Source organism: Nerophis ophidion, linkage group LG01 (assembly GCF_033978795.1).
Source record: "Nerophis ophidion isolate RoL-2023_Sa linkage group LG01, RoL_Noph_v1.0, whole genome shotgun sequence".
NCBI classification, from domain to species: Eukaryota; Metazoa; Chordata; class Actinopteri; order Syngnathiformes; family Syngnathidae; genus Nerophis; species Nerophis ophidion.
In genome coordinates, this window is record NC_084611.1 from 22,196,098 (window position 1) to 22,219,007 (window position 22,910).

Below are 22,910 nucleotides of genomic sequence, written 5' to 3' on the forward strand. Positions count from 1 at the left end.
TTATATTAAAAAAAATACAAAAGAAATCAAATTTCTATGCACATTTCTATGCACATTCCTGAACTCGACCGCTGTTGGTATTTTTTTCTATATTTTTATTGTAATGTTTTCAGAATGTGTTTGTTCTATTTTTGGCCAAAGCAAGAAAGAAAGAAAACAATCTGAAGTCATCTGTATTTTTTAGTTTTAATGCTTTAGATTCATCTCCAGAGACAAGGTGGCACCATTATTGTATGGTTCAGTCGCAGAATGGCTGCTGTTTCACTGAATCTCACATGAAATGTATTAAAAAAATATACAGTGGGGCAAAAAAGTATTTAGTCAGCCACCGATTGTGCAAGTTCTCCCACTTAAAATGATGACAGAGGTCTGAAATTGTCATCATAGGTACACTTCAACTGTGAGAGACAGAATGTGAAAAAAAAAAATCCAAGAATTCACATTGTAGGAATTTTAAAGAATTTATTTGTAAATTATGGTGGAAAATAAGTATTTGGTCAACTATTCAAAGCTTTCACTGATGGAAGGAGGTTTTGTCTCAAAATCTCACGATACATGGCCCCATTCATTCTTTCCTTAACACGGATCAATCGTCCTGTCCCCTTAGCAGAAAAACAGCCCCAAAGCATGATGTTTCCACCCCCATGCTTCACAGTAGATTTGGTGTTCTTGGGATGCAACTCAGTATTCTTCTTCCTCCAAACACGACGAGTTGAGTTTATACCAAAATGGATAAATGGATGATACAGCAGAGGATTGGGAAAATGTCATGTGGGCAGATGAAACCAAAATAGAACTTTTTGGTATAAACTCAACTCGTCGTGTTTGGAGGAAAAAGAGTACCGAGTTGCATCACAAGAACACCACACCTATTGTGAAGCATGGGGGTGGAAACATCATGCTTTGGGGCTGTTTTTCTGCTAAGGGGACAGGACGATTGATCCGTGTTAAGGAAAGAATGAATGGGGCCATGTATCGTGAGATTTTGAGCCAAAACCTCCTTCCATCAGTGAAAGCTTTGAATAGTTGACCAAATACTTATTTTCCACCATAATTCACAAATACATTCCTAGAAATTTCCACAATGTGAATTACTGGATTTTTTTGTCACATTCTGTCTCTCACAGTTGAAGTGTACCTAGATGAACAGATAGGCAATTATATCATCCGTGACCGCATCACCAAAGTCGTCATCCACCCGTCATCCACCCGAACCAACCTTTTATCAGAACCGCAACTGCCCGCCACTCGCCCGCTGAAATACATCAAAGGTCGGCCGCCTTTACCACTCACAGAGCTATTTAAACCCGTTTCACAGAGTAATGAAGACGATTGGAGCCGCTAACGTTCTCGCGAATATCCAATTGGCATTCATCCTGATGACAAGAATATGGGCGTGCTGTGAAGCAATTGCCTTTGACACCTTCAACAACATGTACACACCAATTGATAGTCCGGCAATATGTTGTGTGCAGCTTCCGCAATCACACGTACAAGATTGAAAGGCATACTGGGTGATACAGAGTACACTGATGGTTGTGATATAAACAACTTTAACACTTACTAATATGCGCCACGCTGTGAAGCCACACCAAACAAGATTGACAAACACATTTTGGGAGAACATCCTCACAGTAACACAACATAAACGCAACACAACAAATACCCAGAATCCTTTGTATCCGTGATACAGCCTGAATATATTTTACACCCCGCGCCCCCAACCCTGCCCACCTTACCGACGCACGGGGGAGGGGGGGGGGGGCGCGGTTTGCTGCTAGTGGGGTGTATAAAATAGTCAGGAACTGTCATGGATACAAAGGATTCTTGGTATTTGTTGTGTTGCATTTATGTTGTGTTACTGGGAGGATGTTCTCCCGAAATGTGTTTGTCATTCTTGTTTGGTGTGGCTTCACAGCGTGGCGCATATTACTAAGAGTGTTAAAATTGTTTATATCACAACCATTAGTATACTCTGTGTCACCCAGTATGCCTTGCAGTCGTGTGCGTGTGTCTAAGGAAGCCACACACAACATGTTGCTGGACTGACATGCAGATCGTACATGTTGTAGAAGGCGACAAAGTCAATGGCTTGATAGCACGCCCTAATACTTATTATCAGTGTGACTGCCGGCAGTCATTCTTCGCTTTGTGACACGGGTCTTAAATGGCTCTTTGAATGGCAAAGGATACCGATCCCAGAACCATGTTTATCAAATATTTCAGGATGGTTCAACCGCCACCCGCCCGAATCTAATTAAAATCTATTTTTTCGTCATGTCACCCGCCCGACCCGCGGTTTATCCGCTGACTCCGCGGATGAGACCGCAAACCACGTGGATCATGACAGTCTTGGCATTCTCTCGATGAGCTTACAAGAGGTAGTCACCTGAAATGGTTTTCACTTCACAGGTGTCATAGTTTTGATGCCTTAAGTGACAATTTACAATGTAAACAGTCATGAAAATAAAGAAAGCACACTGAAATGAGAAGGTGTGTCCAAACATTTGGCCTGTACTGTACATATTTAACATATAATAATTTTTTAACTTTAAAAGGGAACATTATCACCAGACCTATGTAAGCGTCAATTTCTACCTTGATGTTGCAGAAAAAAAACCATATATTTTTTTAACCGATTTCCAAACTGTAATTGGGTGAATTTTGGCGAATTAAACGCCTTTCTATTATTCGCACTCGGAGCGATGACGTCACAACGTGACGTCACATAGGTAATCAATCCGCCATTTTCTTAAACACATTACAAACACCGAGTCAAATCAGCTCTGTTATTTTCCGTTTTTTCGACTGTTTTCCGTACCTTGGAGACATTATGCCTTGTCGGTGTGTTGTCGGAGGGTGTAACAACACGATCAGGGACGGATTCAAGTTGATTTACATGGACTGTGCATCGATTAGCACGGCATGCTAATCGATGCTAACATGCTATTTAGGCTAGCTGTATGTACATATTGCATCGTTATGCCTTATTTGTAGCTATATTTGCATCCAGCCTTTCCATCCACCCACATTTAATGCCAAACAAACACATACCAATTGACGGATTCAAGTTGCACAAGATGCGAAAGTCCCTCGTTTGGTCTGCACATTTTACCGGCAATGCTATATATATACAAAATATGTACAGTACAGGCACAGAGGGACGTGTTGATATCCTGCGACACTCAAAGCAGATGCATTTCCAAAGATAAAGTCAACGAAATCACAAAGGTGAATTTTGTTGATGTTATTGACTTATGTGCTAATCAGACTGCCAGCTAATCGATGCTAACATGCTATATAGGCTGGCTGTATGTACATTTGTAGCTATATTTGCATCCAGCCTTTCCCTCCACCCACATTTAATAATAATGTGAAGTGAATTGTATTTATATAGCGCTTTTTCTCTAGTGACTCAAAGCGCTTTACATAGTGAAACCCAATATCTATTTTTTTTTTTTACATTTAAGCCAGTGTGGGTGGCACTGGGAGCAGGTGGGTAAAGTGTCTTGCCCAAGGACACAACGGCAGTGAGTAGGATGGCGGAAGCGGGGATCGAACCTGCAACCCTCAAGTTGCTGGCACGGCCGCTCTACCAACTGAGCTATACCGCCCCACAATAATAATAATAATGATAATGGATTAGATTTAAATCGTGCTTTTCTATTGTTAGATACTCAAAGCGCTCACAGAGAAGTTGGAACCCATCATTCATTCACACCTGGTGGTGGTAAGCTACATCTGTAGCCACAGTTGCCCTGGGGTAGACTGACGGTAGCGTGGCTGCCAGTTTGCGCCTACGGCCCCTCCGACCACCACCTATCATTCATTCACCATTCATTCACTAGTGTGAGCGGCACCGGGGGCAAGGGTGAAGTGTCCTGCCCAAGGACACAACGGCAGCGATTTGGATGTCAATAGGTGGGAAGCAAACCTGCAACCCTCAGGTTTCTGGCACGGCCGCTCTACCCACTACGCCATGCCGCCCCATTTAATGACAAACAAACACCTACCAATCGACGGATTTAAGTTGCTCCAGTGGTCTGGTCAAAAGATGCAATCGTTGGTTGGAAGGCAATCGCCGAATAGCTTCAATAGCTATTCGCTCAATAGTTTCAGTTTCTTCTTCAATTTCGTTTTCGCTATCTGCCTCCATAGTCCAACCATCCGTTTCAATACATGCGTAATCTGTTGAATCGCTTAAACCGCTGAAATCCGAGTCTGAATCGGAGCTAATGTCGCTATATCTTGCTGTGCTATCCGCCATGTTTGTTTGTATTGGCGTCACTAGATGACGTCACAGGAAAATGGACGGCGGATTTACAGAAAGCGAAAATCAGGCACTTTGAAGCCTTTTTTCGGGATATTCCATGATGGGTAAAATTTAGAAAAAAACTTTGAAAAACAAAATAAGCCACTGGGAACTGATTTCTATTGGTTTTAACCCTTCTGAAATTGTGATAATGTTCCCCTTTAAATAAAATACTCCACCTTCCTCCATGTCTGATGTAAGAAAGAGAGCTGCAGGTGCCGGAGGAGGTGTCATCTTTTTCCTGCCCGGCTTCTCGTTTCTGTCAACCTCAGGTGCTGATCAACATGAGTAGACAAAGAGGATGCAACATGTTCACAACATGAAATGCTTCAAAGCAAACTGCACACTCACTCACGCTTCTTGGTGTTGGAATCAACGCCAGACACTTTAGGCTGCTGCAGAGGCTTCTGGGTATCAGAAGAAAGGCAAATGAGGTTTTTAACAGACAGCCAGGACAGTGAGCTGTATTAACCTGAGGTCTGGTGCCGAGCCTCGGTGGTGGTGCGGCCATTCTTTGAGGAATCGAAGAGCTGGTTGTTCTTTCTGCAAAATTAAACTCATCAACAGATCACAAAAATCATTTTAATGAGCGTTTAGGTAATATTTCTCTTACCCATATAAACGTTTTCTTCGACTTGTTTCTGTGCGACGTTGACAGCTGGGCGCCCACAAGGCGGCGCTTCATACATGTCTCCTTCCTCTTCCTGCCATTGAACACATGCAAAATGACTCACTAAATCAGGGGTGTCAAACTCATTTTAGATCGGGGGCCACTTGGAGAAAAATCTACTCATGGCACGATAACTTGAAAATAAAGGCAACTTCACATTGTATTCTTTGTTTAAAAATAGAACAAGCATATTCTGAAATGATAAAATCATGATGTTGTTGAGTTTTTTTATACTTACATGTGCGCTGTTCTAAATGTGTCCACTAGATGTCACAATAGCAATTCCTTGTATCTTTGTAGATGATGCTACATATGTACAAAATAAACCACATGATGTCCCTGCGATAAGGTGGCGACTTGTCCAGGGTGTATCCTGCCTACCACCCATATGCAGCTGAGATAGGATCCAGTACCCCCCCACCCCATGACCCCAAAAGGGACAAGCGGTAGAAAATGGATGGATGGATGTTGCGGTTAATAATTTATTTGTCGTTATTTATACTGTCTGAATGACATATGTGATAATGTTCATCAATCCACTCATTGGTGTTAATTTTCAATCTATTAAGATAAAAAAAAAATATCAAAATCAAATTACAGTATTTTATTTATGTAGTTTGCTCATTTTGTACATATGTAACATCATCTACAAAGATACTAACAATTGCTATTGCGACATCCAGTGGACACATTTAGAACAGCAGTTTCTTTCATTCAAAAATTTCAGGTTAATTTTTGTACTTAGCAAACTCATCCCGTGGGCCGGATAAAACCTATTCGTGGGCCTGATCCGTACATTTCTCGTTAAGGTAGTGGTGTCCCAATTGACTCATTGCATGTACGGCCAAAGACGAATGCACAATTTCTGCATAAGTTACACTATATATTACATGTTAGTTCGGAACGTTAGTTTGTAATGTTAGCCAGCTAGCTATGCTAGTCGATGTTAGGCTAAAATACTAAATAATACTTAAATACTAAAACTTTAAAGTTTGTGAGGTGAATTATACCACACGCCATTTATTTATATGATTGTGAGCAAGCATTTTTTCGTATTTGGTCACAGAATCCTTTAGAGGATTATTCTACTAGCTTTCACTGTTATGCTGATGACACCCAACTTTACATGCCCCTAAAGCTGACCAACACGCCGGACTGTAGTCAGTTGGAAGCGTGTCTTAATGAAATTAAACAATGGATGTCCGCTAACTTTTTGCAACTTAATGCCAAAAAAACGGAAATGCTGATTATCGGTCCTGCTAGACACCGACCTCTATTTAATAATACAACTTTAACATTTGACAACCAAATAATAAAACAAGGTGACTCTGTAAAAAATCTGGGTATTATCTTCGACCCAACTCTCTCCTTTGAGTCACACATTAAAAGCGTTACTAAAACGGCCTTCTTTCATCTCCGTAATATCGCTAAAATTCGCTCCATTTTGTCCACTAAAGACGCCGAGATCATTATCCATGCGTTTGTTACGTCTCGTCTCGATTACTGTAACGTATTATTTTCGGGTCTCCCCATGTCTAGCATTAAAAGATTACAGTTGGTACAAAATGCGGCTGCTAGACTTTTGACAAGAACAAGAAAGTTTGATCATATTACGCCTGTACTGGCTCACCTGCACTGGCTTCCTGTGCACTTAAGATGTGACTTTAAGGTTTTATTACTTACGTATAAAATACTACACGGTCTAGCTCCAGCCTATCTTGCCGATTGTATTGTACCGTATGTCCCGGCAAGAAATCTGCGTTCAAAAGACTCCGGCTTATTAGTGATTCCTAGAGCTCAAAAAAAGTCTGCGGGCTATAGAGCGTTTTCCGTTCGGGCTCCAGTACTCTGGAATGCCCTCCCGGTAACAGTTCGAGATGCTACCTCAGTAGAAGCATTTAAGTCTCATCTTAAAACTCATTTGTATACTCTAGCCTTTAAATAGACCTCCTTTTTAGACCAGTTGATCTGCCGCTTCTTTTCTTTCTCCTATGTCCCCCCCTCCCTTGTGGAGGGGGTCCGGTCCGATGACCATGGATGAAGTACTGACTGTCCAGAGTCGAGACCCAGGATGGACCGCTCGTCGGGACCCAGGATGGACCGCTCGCCTGTATCGGTTGGGGACATCTCTACGCTGCTGATCCGCTTCAGATGGTTTCCTGTGGACGGGACTCTCGCTGCTGTCTTGGAGCCACTATGGATTGAACTTTCACAGTATCATGTTGGACCCGCTCGACATCCATTGCTTTCGGTCCCCTAGAGGGGGGGGGTTGCCCACATCTGAGGTCCTCTCCAAGGTTTCTCATAGTCAGCATTGTCGCTGGCGTCCCACTGAATGTGAATTCTCCCTGCCCACTGGGTGTGAGTTTTCCTTGCCCTTTTGTGGGTTCTTCCGAGGATGTTGTAGTCGTAATGATTTGTGCAGTCCTTTGAGACATTTGTGATTTGGGGCTATATAAATAAACATTGATTGATGATTGATTGATACTAAGGTCAAAAGTGCATATGTCCATCACAAGCTGTCCAGAGAATGGTGGCTTTTGCCCCCAGGATATTGGAATCCTACAGGAATGCAGAGTTGGATTTTAGGAGTGATACTAAAATAACAAATAAATTATAATAAAAACATTAGCTGGTAGGAAGCCCCCACAGGTAGGAGTAGAAGATAGGGGTCAAAGGTGACCAAACTCAAACTGAACAAAAGAATAATGTCAGGGAAAGATTGAATGGTCGATTCTAAAGCTATAGTTACAAAGAGTAGGGTTTTTTAAAATCACCAAAATGATTCCTGAGCGTGGCCAATGCTACTGCTCACTGCTCCCCTCACCTCCCAGAGCTGGAACAAGGGGATGGGTCAACCGCAGAGAGTAATTCCACCGCACCTAGTCTGTATGGGACTATAAGTGGTACTTTAACTTTTAACGTTCGGGAAGTGGTATTTAGTCACTGTGGTCCGAGAGGACATCAGAAGAGTGATCCGGCCCAAACTCTTTCTCCTGGAGCTGCAGTTCCAGTCTGAGGCTCGCTGAAACAAATAAAGATTTTTGTTTGACGATTCCTCGTTGGCGTCTTTTTGGTTCATCATCACCCATCGCACGACCAACAAATATACAACAATTGCAAATGTGAAAACAATAACGTTACATACCTTCAAAATGTTCACAAAAGAGAACAGTCATATAGTGGGGCAAAAAAGTATTTAGTCAGCCACCGATTGTGCAAGTTCTCCCACTTAAAATGATGACAGAGGTCTGTAATTTTCATCATAGATACACTTCAACTGTGAGAGACAGAATTTGAAAACAAAAATCCAGGAATTCACATTAAAGAATTTTAAAGAATTTATTTGTAAATTATGGTGGAAAATAAGTATTTGGTCAACCATTCAAAGCTCTCACTGATGGAAGGTTTTGGATCAAATTCTCACGATACATGGCCCCATTCATTCTTTCCTTAACACGGATGTCCCCTTAGCAGAAAAACAGCCCCAAAGCATATTTCCAATCCCATGCTTCACAGTAGGTATGGTGTTCTTGGGATGCAACTCAGTATTCTTCTTCCTAAAACACGACGAGTTGAGTTTATACCAACATGGATACATGGATAATACAGCAGAGGATTGGGAGAATGTCATGTGGTCAGATGAAACCAAAATATAACTTTTTGGTATAAACTCAACTCGTCGTGTTTGGAGGAAGAAAAATACTGAGTTGCATGCCAAGAACACCACACCTACTGTGAAGCATGGGGGTGGAAACATTATGCTTTGAGGCTGTTTTTCTGCCAAGGGGACAGGACGATTGATCCGTGTTAAGGAAAGAATGAATGGGGCCATGTATTGTGAGATTTTGAACCAAAACCTCCTTCCATCAGTGAGAGCTTTGAATGGTTGACCAAATACTTATTTTCCACCATAATTTACAAATAAATTCTTTAAAATTCCCACAATGTGAATTCCTGGATTTTTTTTCCCATTCTGTCTCTCACAGTTGAAGTGTACCTATGATGAAAATTACAGACCTCTGTCATCATTTTAAGTGGGAGAACTTGCACAATCGGTGGCTGACTAAATACTTTTTTGCCCCACTGTAAGTCGCACCCCCAGCCAAACTATGAGGAAAAACTGTGACTGATATTCCGAATAATATGATATTTATATTTGTGTGTAAAGTCTGTAAAATAACCGTTTTCCCAATTTCCTTAAGGCGTGGAGCTGTCAAATATTGAAGTGTCAACATATATATATATATATATATATATATAATATATCTCTATAATATACTAGAAACTGTTTTTTTCAATCGTATCATTATATGAGGATATATTGAAGATATAATTACAAATTAATAAAGCTCTCATCAGTGGCTTTGATTTGAGTTATTACTCGATGTGGTTTGTACAAACTCTTTCTTGACCTCGCGACAAGTGAACCAAACCTGCTACCGTTGGGGAGCAAGCATCAACTCAATCACAACCATCATTATCATTTTGTTATTTACAAACGTCTGTTGTCTCCTCCCAAATGCATCGCTTTGGCCTGGTAAAGACACAAAGATGCACACAGGTTAGTTGTGCTGTAAATAAACAAAGCGGTCCATTTTTTTAGATGAGAGGTAGTGACCTCACCTGTCCTTCGAGGTGGTGCCGGAGGAGGGCCGCTGTGGGAAAGGAGAAACAGGAGCTCAGAGCTACAAATACATGAACACTACATTGTGTTTTGTTTCAAGGCTTTCAACTTACATGTTCTTTAGTTTGCCAAAGAAGCTCTGTTTGATAAAGAAAAGTACAAAGAGATTTCAGTATGTTCTGTAAGAATAGATAATCAGTTTGTTTGCATGCTCTTGAACGCATGCCTGATCATTATCCATGCGTTTGTTACGTCTCGCCTCGATTACTGTAACGTATTATTTTCGGGTCTCCCCATGTCTAGCATTAAAAGATTACAGTTGGTACAAAATGCGGCTGCTAGACTTTTGACAAGAACAAGAAAGTTTGATCACATTATGCCTGTACTGGCTCACCTGCACTGGCTTCCTGTGCACTTAAGATGTGACTTTAAGGTTTTACTACTTACGTATAAAATACTACACAGTCTAGCTCCATCCTATCTTGCCGATTGTATTGTACCATATGTCCCGGCAAGAAATCTGCGTTCAAAGGACTCCGGCTTATTAGTGATTCCCAAAGCCCAAAAAAAGTCTGCGGGCTATAGAGCGTTTTCATTTCGGGCTCCAGTACTCTGGAATGCCCTCCCGGTAAAAGTTCGAGATGCCACCTCAGTAGAAGCATTTAAGTCTCACCTTAAAACTCATTTGTATACTCTAGCCTTTAAATAGACTCCCTTTTTAGGCCAGTTGATCTGCCGTTTCTTTTCTTTTTCTTTTATGTCCCACTCTCCTTTGTGGAGGGGGTCCGGTCCGATCCGGTGGCCATGTACTGCTCGCCTGTGTATCGGCTGGGGACATCTCTGCGCTGCTGATCCGCCTCCGCTTGGGATGGTTTCCTGCTGGCTCCGCTGTGAACGGGACTCTCGCTGCTGTGTTGGATCCGCTTTGGACTGGACTCTCGCGACTGTGTTGGATCCATTATGGATTGAACTTTCACAGTATCATGTTAGACCCGCTCGACATCCATTAATTTCCTCCTCTCCAAGGTTCTCATAGTCATCATTGTCACCGACGTCCCACCGGGTCATTATTGTCACCGATGTCCCACTGGGTGTGAGTTTTCCTTGCCCTTATGTGGGCCTACCGAGGATGTCGTAGTGGTTTGTGCAGCCCTTTGAGACATTAGTGATTTAGGGCTATATAAGTAAACATTGATTGATTGATGATTGATTTACTCGCAGTCAAACATTATCAGACGCTTTATTTAAGCACAATGAATCGATGCTGCATAAAAGTTGTGCATTAATGGGTATACATCCGAAAATATATTTGCAAACATCCATCCATCCATTTTCTACCGCTTGTCCCTTTTGGGGTCGCGGGGGGTGCTGGAGCCTATCTCAGCTGCATTTGGGCGGAAGGCGGAGTACACCCTGGACAAGTTGCCACCACCATGGTATAGCTCAGTTGGTAGAGTGGCCGTGCCAGCAACTTGAGGGTTGCAGGTTTGATTCCCGCTTCCGCCATCCTAGTCACTGCCGTTGTGTCCTTGAGCAAGACACTTTACCCACCTGCTCCCAGTGCCCCCCCCCCACTGGTTTAAATGTAACATAGATATTGGGTTTCACTATGTAAAGCGCTTTGAGTCACTAGAGAAAAGCGCTACATAAATATAATTCACTTCACTTCACATCACATCACAGGGCCAGCACAGATGGAAGTGACAATATGAATATTTTTTGAGCATTTGGGTTTTTTTCAATCAACCACACAATTGGAATAGCATTTATACAGCTGTTTATTCAAAATTAATATCACAAATCTCACTCTGCCAGGCAGCCAAACTATTTGATAATTTGTAGTCAATCATCAGAGAGGTAATATTAATGCTTATGTCAAATCCATTTTTAATTACAGGCTATACTTGTGTGACTTAAGTCAATGATTTTATTTTTTAAATATAACTGTTTAACATTTTGTCTGTTTACGTACTGGAAGAGTTTGAGTGTCCCAATGATCCTAGGACAGGGGTCACCAACGCGGTGCCCGCGGGCACCAGGTAGCCCGTAAGGACCAGGTCAGTAGCCCGCTGGCCTGTTCTAAAAAAAGCTCAAATAGCAGCACTTAACAGTAAGCTGCCTCTATTTTGTAAATTGTATTTATTTACTAGCAAGCTGGTCACGCTTTGCTCCACATTTTTAATTCTAAGAGAGACAAAACTCAAATAGAATTTGAAAATCCAAGAAAATATTCTAAAGACTCGGTCTTCACTTGTTTAAATACATTCCTTTATTTTTTTACTTTGCTTCTTAAAACTTTCAGAAAGACAATTTTAGAGAAAAAATACAACCTTAAAAATGATTTTAGGATTTTTAAACACATACCTTTTTACCTTTTAAATTCCTTCCTCTTCTTTCCTGACAATTTAAATCAATGTTCAAGTAAATTTATTTTTTTTATTGTAAAGAATAATAAATACATTTTAATTTAATTCTTCATTTTAGCGTCTTTTTTTTCGACAAAGAATATTTGTGAAATATTTCTTCAAACTGATTAAAATTCAAAAAAATTATTCGGGCAAATCTAGAAAATCTTTAGAATCACATTTAAATCTTATTTCAAAGTCTTTTGACTTTCTTTTAAAATATTTTTTCTGGAAAATCTAGAAGAAATAATGATGTGTCTTTGTTAGAAATATAGCTTGGTCCAATTTGTTATATATTCTAACAAAGTGCAGATTGGATTTTAACCTATTTTAAACATGTCATCAAAATTCTAAAATTAATCTTAATCAGGAAAAATTACTAATGATGTTCCATAAATTCTTTTTTTAATTTTTTCAAAAAGATTCAAAATAGTTAGTTTTTCCCGAACTGCTTTTTGAATTTTGAGTTTTAAAGAGTCGAAATTGAAGAGAAACTATGTTTCAAAATTTAATTTTCATTTTTTCCAGTTTTCTCCTCTTTTAAACCGTTCAATTAAGTGTTATTTTCATCATTTATTCTCTACAAAAAACATCCCGTAAAAGGAAGAAAAATGTATGACGTTTATATATATATACATTTATTTATTAAAGGTAAATTGAGCAAATTGGCTATTTCTGGCAATTTATTTAAGTGTGTATCAAACTGGTAGCCCTTCGCATTAATCAGTACCCAAGAAGTAGCTCTTGGTTTCAAAAAGGTTGGTGACCCCTGTCCTGGGAGCTATGTTGTCTATGCCCCCTGGCTGTGTCTTCCGAGACAAACAGGTCCTAGTTGAGGGTCCAGACAAAGAGCAGCTCAAAGACCTTTACGAAAAAACACAGGTGGGGCTCGATGGCGAGCGCCTGATGGCCGGGCTTGTCCCCACGGGTCTCGGCCGAGCACAGCCCAAAAAGGCAAAGTTGGTCCCCCCTCCAATAGGCTCGTCACAGACGAACACCATGTTCAAACATAAAGGTGTCTAAATGTGCACTTGGTACCAGGACACTGTAGGCCCGAGTTTGATGATCGACTTTGTGGACACTCGGGTGAAGAGAGGGGCGGAGGTTGTTACCGATCGGTGGTGAGTTGGCTCCGATGGTGGGGGAGGATGCCGGTTAGACCTGGCAGGCCCAAACGCATTGTGAGGGTCTGCTGGTAACACCTGGTAGAGTATTGCGTCAGAGAGAGTTTCAATTCCCACCTCCGGAAGAAGTTTGAACATGTCACGAGGGAGGCGCTTGACATTGAGTCCAAGTGGAAGATGTTCCGTGCCTCTATTGTTGAGGCGACTAATGGGAGTTATGGCTGTAAGGTGGTCGGTCCCTGTCGTGGCGGTAATCTCAGAACCCGCTGACACCAACGATGAGGGATGCCGTCAAACTGAAGAATGAGTCCTACCGGGTCCTTTTGGCTCATAGGACTCCAGAGGCAGCGGACAGGTACGGACAGGCCAAGTGGTATTTGGCTTTAGCGGTTGCGGAGGCTAAAACCTTGGACATGGGAGAACTTCGGGGGAAGCCATGGAAAATGACTCCCGGACTGCTTCAAAGCCATTCTGAACCACCATCCGCCGCCTGGGGAGGAGGAAGCAGTGCATTGTCAACGCCATGAATGGTGGGGATGATGTGCGGCTGACCTCGACTCGGAATGTTGTGGATCGGTGGAGGGAATACTTCGAAGACTTCCTCAATCCCACCTACATGTCTTCCTGTGAGTGAGTGGCCGAAGTATTATAAAAGCTCCTCTGTTGCAGAGTGATATTCGCCCAGAGTTCCTTAAGACTCTGCAACATCGAGGGCGGTACCTCTGGATTGGCAGAAGAAGGGGAACCAGAGGGTGTTACAACTATCGTGGGATCACACTCCTCATCCTCCATGGTAAGGTCTATTCAGGTGTACTGGAGAGGAGGCTACGCCAGATAGTCGAATCTCGGATTAAGGAGGAACAGTATGGTTTTTGTCCTGGTCGTGGAACTGTGGAGCAGCTCTATACTCTCGGCAGGGTTCTTGAGGGTGCATGGGAGTTTGCCCAACCAGTCTACATGTGCTTTGTGGACTTGGAGAAGGCATGCGACCGTGTCCCTCGGGAAGTCCTGTGGGGAGTGCTCAGAGAGTATGGGCTATCGGACTGTCTGATTGTGGCGGTCCGTTCCCCGTATGATCGGTGTCAGAGCTTGAACCGCAGTGAGGGTTGGATTCGGTCAGGGCTGCTCTTTGTCACCGGGTCTGTTCTTAATTTTCATGGACAGAATTTTTAGGCGCAGTTGGGGTCTTGTGGCTGCAGGATTTGGTGTCTGATCTATGCAGATGATGTGGTCCTGCTGGCTTCATTTGACCAGGATATTCAACTCTCACCGGATCGGTTTTCAGCCGAGTGTAAAGCTGGAATGAGAATCAGCACCTACAAGTCCAAGTCCATGGTTCTCGCCCGGAAAAGGATGGGGGATATATCCGGGTTGAGGAGGATATCTTGCCCCAAGTGGAAAAGTTAAAGGACCTCAGAGTTTTGTTCATGAGTGAGGCAAGAGTGGATTGTGAGATCAACAGGTGGATCAGTGTGGTGTCATAAAAAAAGAGCTGAGCCGGGAGGAAAAGTTCTCGATTTACTGGTCGATCAATGTTCCTTGCCTCACTTATGGTCATGAGCTTTGGGTTACGATCGAAAGGACAAGATCACGTGTACAAGCGGCCGAATTGAGTTTCCTCCATCGAGTGGCGGGGCTCTCCCCTAAAAATAGGGTGAGAACTTCTGTCATTCGAGAGAAGCTCAGAGTAAAGCCGCTGCTCTTCCACATCGAGAGGAGCCAGATGAGGTGGTTCTGGCCTTTAATTAGGATCCCCTCCATCGCTTTCCTGGGGAGGTGTTTAGGGCAGGTCCCACCGGTCGGAGGCTATGGGGAAGACCCACAACACATTGGGGGGGACTATGTCTCCTAGCGGGCCTAAGAACGTCTCAGGATCATCCGGTAGGAGCTGGACGAAGTGGCCGGGGAGAGGGAAGTCTGGGTTTCTTTGCTTGGGCTGCTGCCCCCGCGACCAGACCTCGGGTAAGCAGTAGAAGATTGATGAATGGATATTTAATATAACCGTTTTGTCTGCTTATGTCCAGCACATTTTATTTAATTTTTTAATTAGAATTCAACAATATGATGAACACCCTTCTCATTTTAATTATTCATTTATATATCTTAGACCAGTGATTCTCAAACTGTAGTACGGGTACCAGTAGTGGTAAGCAGGCTCCATTTAATGGGTGCAAATATGTACTGTATATGGACTATCATGGTGATGTTCGTGCATTGTGTCACATGTGATGTTAAAGTGGACAAAAATATTAAAAATAAGTATTACATAAAATCTCTGCCTTTTGTTTTAATGAATACGTAGGCCTACTATGCACCTGTATTTTAATGTTGGCCTTTAATGATGGTATTTGGTGAGACACGTTTTTCCTGAGGTGGTACTTGGTGAAAAAAGTTTGAGATCTCGACATACTAGTCTACAATACATACTCTTTTTTTGGTACTCACTGGGCTACATATGAGGGATCGGGTATTAAAGGCCTACTGAAATTAGATTTTCTTATTTAAACGGGGATAGCAGGTCCATTCTATGTGTCATACTTGATCATTTTGTGATATTGCCATATTTTTGCTGAAAGGATTTAATAGAGAACATCCACGATAAAGTTCGCAACATTTGGTGCTGATAAAAAAGCCCTGCCTTTACCGGAAGTCGCAGACGATGACATCACAAGTGTGAGGGCTCCTCACGCCCTCACATTGTTTATAATGGGAGCCTCCAACAAAAAGAGCTATTCAGACCGAGAAAACGACAATTTCCCCATTAATTTGAGCGAGGATGAAAGATTCGTGGCTGAGGATATTGATAGCGAAGGACTAGAAAAAAATAAAAATAAAATAATGTTAAAAAAAAAAGGCAATTGCATTGTGAGCGATTCAGATGTTTTTAGACACATTTACTAGGATAATTTTGGAAAATCCCTTATCTTTCTATTGTGTTGCTAGTGTTTTAGTGAGTTTAATAGTACCTGATAGTCGGAGGGGTGTGTCAACGGGTGTGTTGACGCCAGTCTCTGAGGGAATTAGTCACGGCAGCAGCAGCACGACAGAAGTTCCGCTGATCTCTGATCTAGGGACGGCGTGGCGCAGTGGAAAAGTAGCCGTGTGCAACACGAGGGTCCCTGGTTCAATCCCCACCTAGTACGAACCTTGTCACGTCCGTTGTGTCCTGAGCAAGACACTTCACCCTTGCTCCTGATGGGTGCTGGTTAGCGCCTTGCATGGCAGCTCCCTCCATCAGTGTGTGAATGTGTGTGTGAATGGGTAAATGTGGAAGTAGTGTCAAAGCGCTTTGAGTACCTTGAAGGTAGAAAAGCGCTATACAAGTACAACCCATGTGTCTCCGGTAGGAGGCAACTTTTTACCACAATTTTCTCACCGAAACCTGCCGGTTGACAAGTGGTCGGGATCCGTGTTCGCTTGACCGCTCTGATCCATAGTAAAGCTTCACCTCCGGGAATTTCAAACAAGGAATCACCGTGTGTTTGTGTGGCTAAACACTAAAGCTTCCCACCTCCATCTTTCTACGTTGACTTCTCCATTATTAATTGAACAAATTGCAAAAGATTCAGCAACACAGATGTCCAGAATACTGTTTAATTGCGTGATGAAAAGAGACGACTTTTAGCCACTAGTGGTGCTGCGTTAATATGTCCCCTCCAACTCGAGACGTCACGCACACGCATCATCATTCCGCGACGTTTTCAACAAGAAACTCCAAGGGAAATTTAAAATTGTAATTTAGTAAACTAAACCTGCTGTATTTGCATGTGTTGCAATGTTAATATTTCATCATTGATATATAAACTATCAGACTGCGTGTTGGGTAGTAGTGGGTTTCAGCAGGCCTTCAAATGTCATGCATCCTAGTCTAAATATATTTTTTATTAGATTGCATCATAACGTTAGTATTTAGCAGACAGAGTGGCAAAATGGAAAAATCAGGAAGTGTAATAAAAGTTGAGTATCAGTTTTCCCACACCACTCCTGAGGCTGAGTAAATGATTATAGAAGGCTGGACAAGGTGACAAATCTCTTGTGTGTACACATTCTTTTTGAACACACATCACGCACACTACTGATAAAAAAATAGTGCAAACAGGTGTAGATACAATTAGAATTCCTATTTTTTTGTAAAGGTTCCAGTAATAATTCTGCTCTTTGTGTCTGCTATAAATGATGACATAACTAAAGACCAGAAAGAAAGTTGTTGTTTTTTTCCTAAAAACTCTCTTTTTCTAAATGTGTTTGTTCTCGGTCATGTTTTTAATGGAAACACAACCAGGGCTTACACCAGGGGTCTCAAACTCAATTTACCTGGGGGCCACTGGATGCAGAGTGTGGGTGAGGCTGGGCCGCAAGAAAAGATTTCTTAAATTTTTTTTTGCATATTCCTCAGCATGTCTAGATGTCTAATGACGTTTCAAACTGTATTCCTTGTGCACTGCAACGTTCTCTGTGCAAATAAGACAAGTCGGGGTGCTCCTGTGTTCAACAAAGAAATGTTGCATCTCCCACTTTTCCTGGAATTGTCTTTGCTCATCAATAACATTTATCTTCACTGCAGGCTTTGAAAAAGACATGTTTGGGGTTGTGGAATATATTAGTATTTAGCCGACGCACGGAGAATAATTTTCAGGCTTTCCCCTGACAGTTTGTCTATGTTTTAATTTTCCTCTGCATTTGTCTGTTTCCTCTGTGTTTAGTATCTCCTGTCTTTAGTTCCTGTCTAGTGCTCTTATTTTGTCAGCTTCCTGTCTTGTTCCCTGATTGCTGTGTTCCTCCTCAGCTGCGGCTGATTGGCACTTGGTCACACCTGTTGCCAATCAGCCCGCTCGTATTTGTACCTGCTTTGTCTTGTGTCAGTTGCTGGATCATTGTATTGTATTGTCTTGTCGATGTCACGTCTAGTCGCTCTTGTGATGTGTTATCGCTCCTGTCGTGTCGTACCTTGTCTTTGCAGCGTAGCGATAAGCTATATTCAGTTGATGTTTGTAGCTTACTGTTTTTCGTTCCCTGCTTCCGTTTTATTTTTCATTATACAAGTACGACTTCTGTTTGCCTGTTCGCTACCCGCTAGCCTCCACGCTAAGCTCCTGTTCGTTATTTTCTAGCTCCCAGGCTAGCTCCTTTTGTTTGATTATCCGCCTCGTGCGCGCTTTGTGTTTGTACCCTTTTGGTTTTGTTTTTCGTCTTAGTATTTAATTCATCTTTTCACATTCCAAGCCTGCCTCCATCTCTGCATCTTGGGGTTCAACACCAAATAACCCTGACAATAATTTTATTTCCGCAATGTGTGTCATTCCGCTTTTCTTCCCTACAGCAACATGGCGGTCGGTGGAAAATAGTACCGGGATAGCGAGCGCAAAAAAGTGATGGCTGCCGGAGTGTTACCCAGCGTCATATAGAAAATATGCAGTGTTCATCGTGTGAGGCAATGCAACTTAAACAATAAAAAAAAAACAAATAACGGTTTGAATCGGTTCGGGTTGTCAAAGTTTGTTGTTGACGAACCCCAAGATGCAGAGAAGGAGACAGGCACGGAGTGAGAAAACATGGTTTTAATATAAACAACTAGAACGAAAACAACAAAAGCGCGCACGTGGGCGGATAACAACCAAAAGGCCTAGCATGGAAGCTAACAGGTATCTAGCAGGAAAGAGAAAAACTGGAAACAGCTAATGGCTAACAAGAAAACACGAAACCAAAAAGCTAGGCGAAAACAAACTATAAATAGCTAACAGGAACAGCTTACCGACTACAAGGACAAAAACTAGAATGACAGGTAGTAGCTGTAATGATGACATCGACGAATCACGACAGGTAGCAACGACACAAGAGCGACAATAACCCAGCACTGACTGGAGAAACAAAGGAGGTAAAATAGGAACTGGCTGATTGACATCAGGTGTGGCCAGGTGCCAATCAGCCACAGCTGAGGGGAAACAAAGCACTTAGGGAGACAAACAGTAAGCTGAACCAAAATAAGACTGCTGACAGGAACTTAGGACAGGAAATACTAAACACACAGAGGAGAAACTAAAACACAAACAAACTGTCAGTGGCGAGCCTGACACAGGTTGTTGGGGACTGTTATTCCTGACGGACAGGTGTCGCGGTGTGACTGCAGCCAGGCACGTAAGAAAACCCTCGTTTCCATGGCAACGTCTATGTCGCTTTGCCGCTTTTCCCCTAACGCAGGGGTAGGCAACCCAGAACGCTGAAAAAGCCATTTTGGACCCAAATAACACGACGCTGTCAAGCTCCATTCATATAAAACTTGCAGGCCGAACTAACATTAAAGGCCTACTGAAACCCACTACTACCGACCACGCAGTCTGATAGTTTATATATCAATGATGAAATATTAACATTGCAACACATGCCAATACGGCCTTTTTAGTTTACTAAATTGCAATTTTAAATTTCCCGCGGAGTTTCTTGTTGAAAACGTCGCGCAATGATGACGTGTACGCGTGACGTCACGGACTGTAAGGAAATATTAGCGCTGCGCACACACACAGCTAAAAGTCGTCTGCTTTAACCGCATAATTAAACAGTATTCTGGATATCTGTGTTGCTGAATCTTTTGCAATTAGTTCAGTTAATAATGGACAAGTCAAAGTAGAAAGATGTAGTTGGGAAGCTTTAGCCTTTAGCCACACAAACACACAGTGATTCCTTGTTTAAAATTCCCAGAGGTGAAACTTTACTATGGATCAGAGCGGTCAAGCCAACATGGATCCCGACCAAATGTCAACCAGCAGGTTTCAGTGAGAAAATTGTGGTAAAAAGTCACCACTTACCGGAGATCAGCTGAGCTTGTGCCGTCCATACAGCTGCCGTCGACTTCCCTCAGAGACTGGCGTCAAGACACCCGTGGACACACCCCCTCAGACTGTCAGTTACTATTAAACTCGCTAAAACACTAGCAACACAATAAAAAGATAAGGGTTTTTCCAGAATTATCCTAGTAAATGTGTCTAAAAACATCTGAGTCTGTCCCAATGCAATCGCCTTTTTTTTTTTTTTTTTTACTTGATTTATTTTTCTTAGTTTTTTTTTCTAGCCCTTCGCTACCAATATTTTCAAACACGAATCTTTCATCCTCGCTCAAATTAATGGGGAAATTGTCATTTTTTGGTCTGAATAGCTCTTTTTGTTGGAGGCTCCCATTAAAAACAATGTGAGGATGAGAGGAGCCATCAACATGTGACATCATCGTTTGATATTTCCGGTACAGGCAAGGCTTTTCTATTAGCGACCAAAAGTTGTGAACTTTATCGTCGATGTTCTCTATTAAATCCTTTCAGCAAAAATATGGCAATATCGCGAAATGATCAAGTATGACACATAGAATTGACCTGTTATCCCCGTTTAAATAAGAAAATCTCATCTCAGTAGGCCTTTAAAGGGGAACATTATCACCAGACCCATGTAAGCGTCAATATATACTTTGATGTTGCAGAAAAAAGACCACATATTTTTTTAACCGATTTCCGAACTCTAAATGGGTGAATTTTGGCGAATTAAACGCCTTTCTGTTTATCCCTCTCTGAGCGACGACGTTAGAACGTGACGTCACATCGGTACTCAACGCCATTTTTCCCTACCACATCACATGCATCGAGTCAAATCAGCTCTGTTATTTTCCGTTTTTTCGACTGTTTTCCGATATCTTGGAGACATCATGCCTCGTCGGTGTGTTGTCGGACGGTGTAACAACACGATCAGGGACGGATTCAAGTTGATTTACGTAGAATGCGCATCGATTAGCACGGCATGCTAATCGATGCTAACATGCTATTTAGGCTAGCTGTGTGTACATATTGCAGCATTAGGTCTCATTTGTAGCTATATTTACATCTAGCCTTTGCCTCCATCCACATTTAATGCCAAACAAACACTTAGCAATCGACGGATTTAAGTTGCTCCAGTGTCAAGAGATGCAAAAGTCCCCCGTTTGGTTTTTACCGGCGATGCTTCGACAGAGATGGCACAGAGATAACAAGAATGTCTGGATATCCTGCGACACTCAAAGCAGATGCATTCCCAACGATAAAGTCAACGAAATCACAAAGGTGAGTGTTGTTGATGTTATTGACTTATGTGCTAATCAGACATATTTGGTCGCGGCATGACTGCCAGCTAATCAATGCTAACATGCTATTTAGGCTACCTGTATGTACATTTGAAACTATATTTACATCCAGCGTTTCCTTCCACTCACATTTAATGCGAAACAAACACTTACCAATCGACGGTTTAAAGTTGATCCAGTGTCAATGCGAAAGTCCTGATCGGTTGGTCTGCACATTTTACCGGCGATGCTAACGCAAAGATGGCCGAATAGCGTCAATAGCTATTCGCTCAATAGCTTCAGTTTCTTCTTCAATTTCGTTTCCGCTTACTCCAACCATCCGTTTTAATACATGCGTAATCTGTTGAATCGCTTAAGCCGCTGAAATCCGAGTGTGAATCTGAGCTAATGTCGCTATATCTTGCTGTGCTAGTCGCCATTGTTTGTATTGGAATTGCTATGTGACGTCACAGGAAAATGGACAGTGGCTTAAGCAAATAGCGAAAATCAAGCACTTTAAAGCTTTTTTTACGGATATTCCGGGACAGGTAAAATTTTAAAAAATTTTTTCTAAAAATAAATTAAGCCACTGGGAACTGATTTTTATTGGTTTTAACCCTTCTGAAATTGTGATAATGTTCCCCTTTAAGGTGGGGGACGCAAAATAACGTCTCGCGGGCCACAATCGGCCTGCGGGCCGCGTGTCTGAGACCCCTGGCCTACACACTCCACATAAGCAAAAAAGGTCAGAACACATTCAAGTCAATTTAAAGCTGCATTGTTTATATTTTCAATAGTTGGTGACATTTGAAACATTAGGGGGTTCAATTTGATTAGCCACTTATTAAATTAAACCCTTGTACTATTAAAGACCAAAATGGGGCCCCAATGAGCCGGCACTGCACACAATGACACAAATGTTCCCACTATGACAGGAGGAAAAGGAAATAAAGTCTCACAACCATGAAGTGAAATCTGCTGCATTCAAATGCGTCTCTTTGCATACAACACAAAGTGTGCTTTATAATGACTACTGCAGTGTTCAGTGTTTATTATATTAAAGCATTATTTAGCAATGTTAGCCCTGAATGTTGTAGTTATTAAAACATTAGACTAACATTAGTTAGGGTAAATATTGCACTACAGCCTTTTTGTTACATGTGACAGCACAATTCTGATTGAATTGATTTTGAAAGAATTATGTAAATTAACAAACAAAGTTGAAAAGGAAGTTTTGTGACCACTGAATTAAGCAATATTGGATCAGGTGTGTATTCCATTCGGTTGAATAAAACATTGGCGACTGCTCACTTTGGCTATAATGGGGTAAATCCACTAATCAGAACAAAATAATACGTTACCATTTTCATGATTTGGGTTCAATGTGGGTCTCTCTGCTTGGTTGATGAGGAGATCGCCGTCCTTGTTTGGTGTCCAGGCTGCAAATGGTTTAAGGATTAAGAACACACAGAAGCATGATGGGCTGGTCTCATTTGCATTTCCTCTAACGCAGGGGTGTCAAACTCAAATACAGAGTGGGCCAAAATGTAAATCTGAACAAAGCCGCGGGCCGAGGTTGGACAAATTAACCTTTTAATAGGGACCCAAACAAGTTTTGCATTGAATATTGAACAAGCAAGGCTTATATTACTTTATAGTGACATGCACATTTTAAATACTAATAATAATAATTAA

At 41.9% G+C, this 22,910-nt stretch overlaps 1 protein-coding gene across 2 annotated transcripts in view; it reads right to left on the reverse strand.

Moving 5' to 3' along the window:
- The window catches only part of si:dkeyp-117b11.1 (B-cell linker protein), a 35,741-nt gene extending 13,048 nt beyond the window's left edge, over positions 1–22,693 (reverse strand). Inside the window, exons 1-8 of one of the 2 annotated variants that reach the window (XM_061898357.1) lie at positions 22,577–22,693; positions 9,723–9,748; positions 9,609–9,640; positions 9,482–9,519; positions 4,926–5,019; positions 4,785–4,855; positions 4,668–4,719; positions 4,492–4,587 (exon numbers count right to left, since the gene is read on the reverse strand). In XM_061898357.1, coding sequence (XP_061754341.1) covers positions 4,492–4,587; positions 4,668–4,719; positions 4,785–4,855; positions 4,926–5,019; positions 9,482–9,519; positions 9,609–9,640; positions 9,723–9,748; positions 22,577–22,585 — 418 coding nt within the window. In that variant the 5' untranslated portion in view covers positions 22,586–22,693. Of the gene's footprint in view, positions 1–4,491; positions 4,588–4,663; positions 4,720–4,784; positions 4,856–4,925; positions 5,020–9,481; positions 9,520–9,608; positions 9,641–9,722; positions 9,749–22,576 lie in introns of both variants that reach the window. The other variant, XM_061898363.1, reaches the window with a different exon arrangement.
- Between the last annotated feature and the right edge of the window lie 217 nt (positions 22,694–22,910).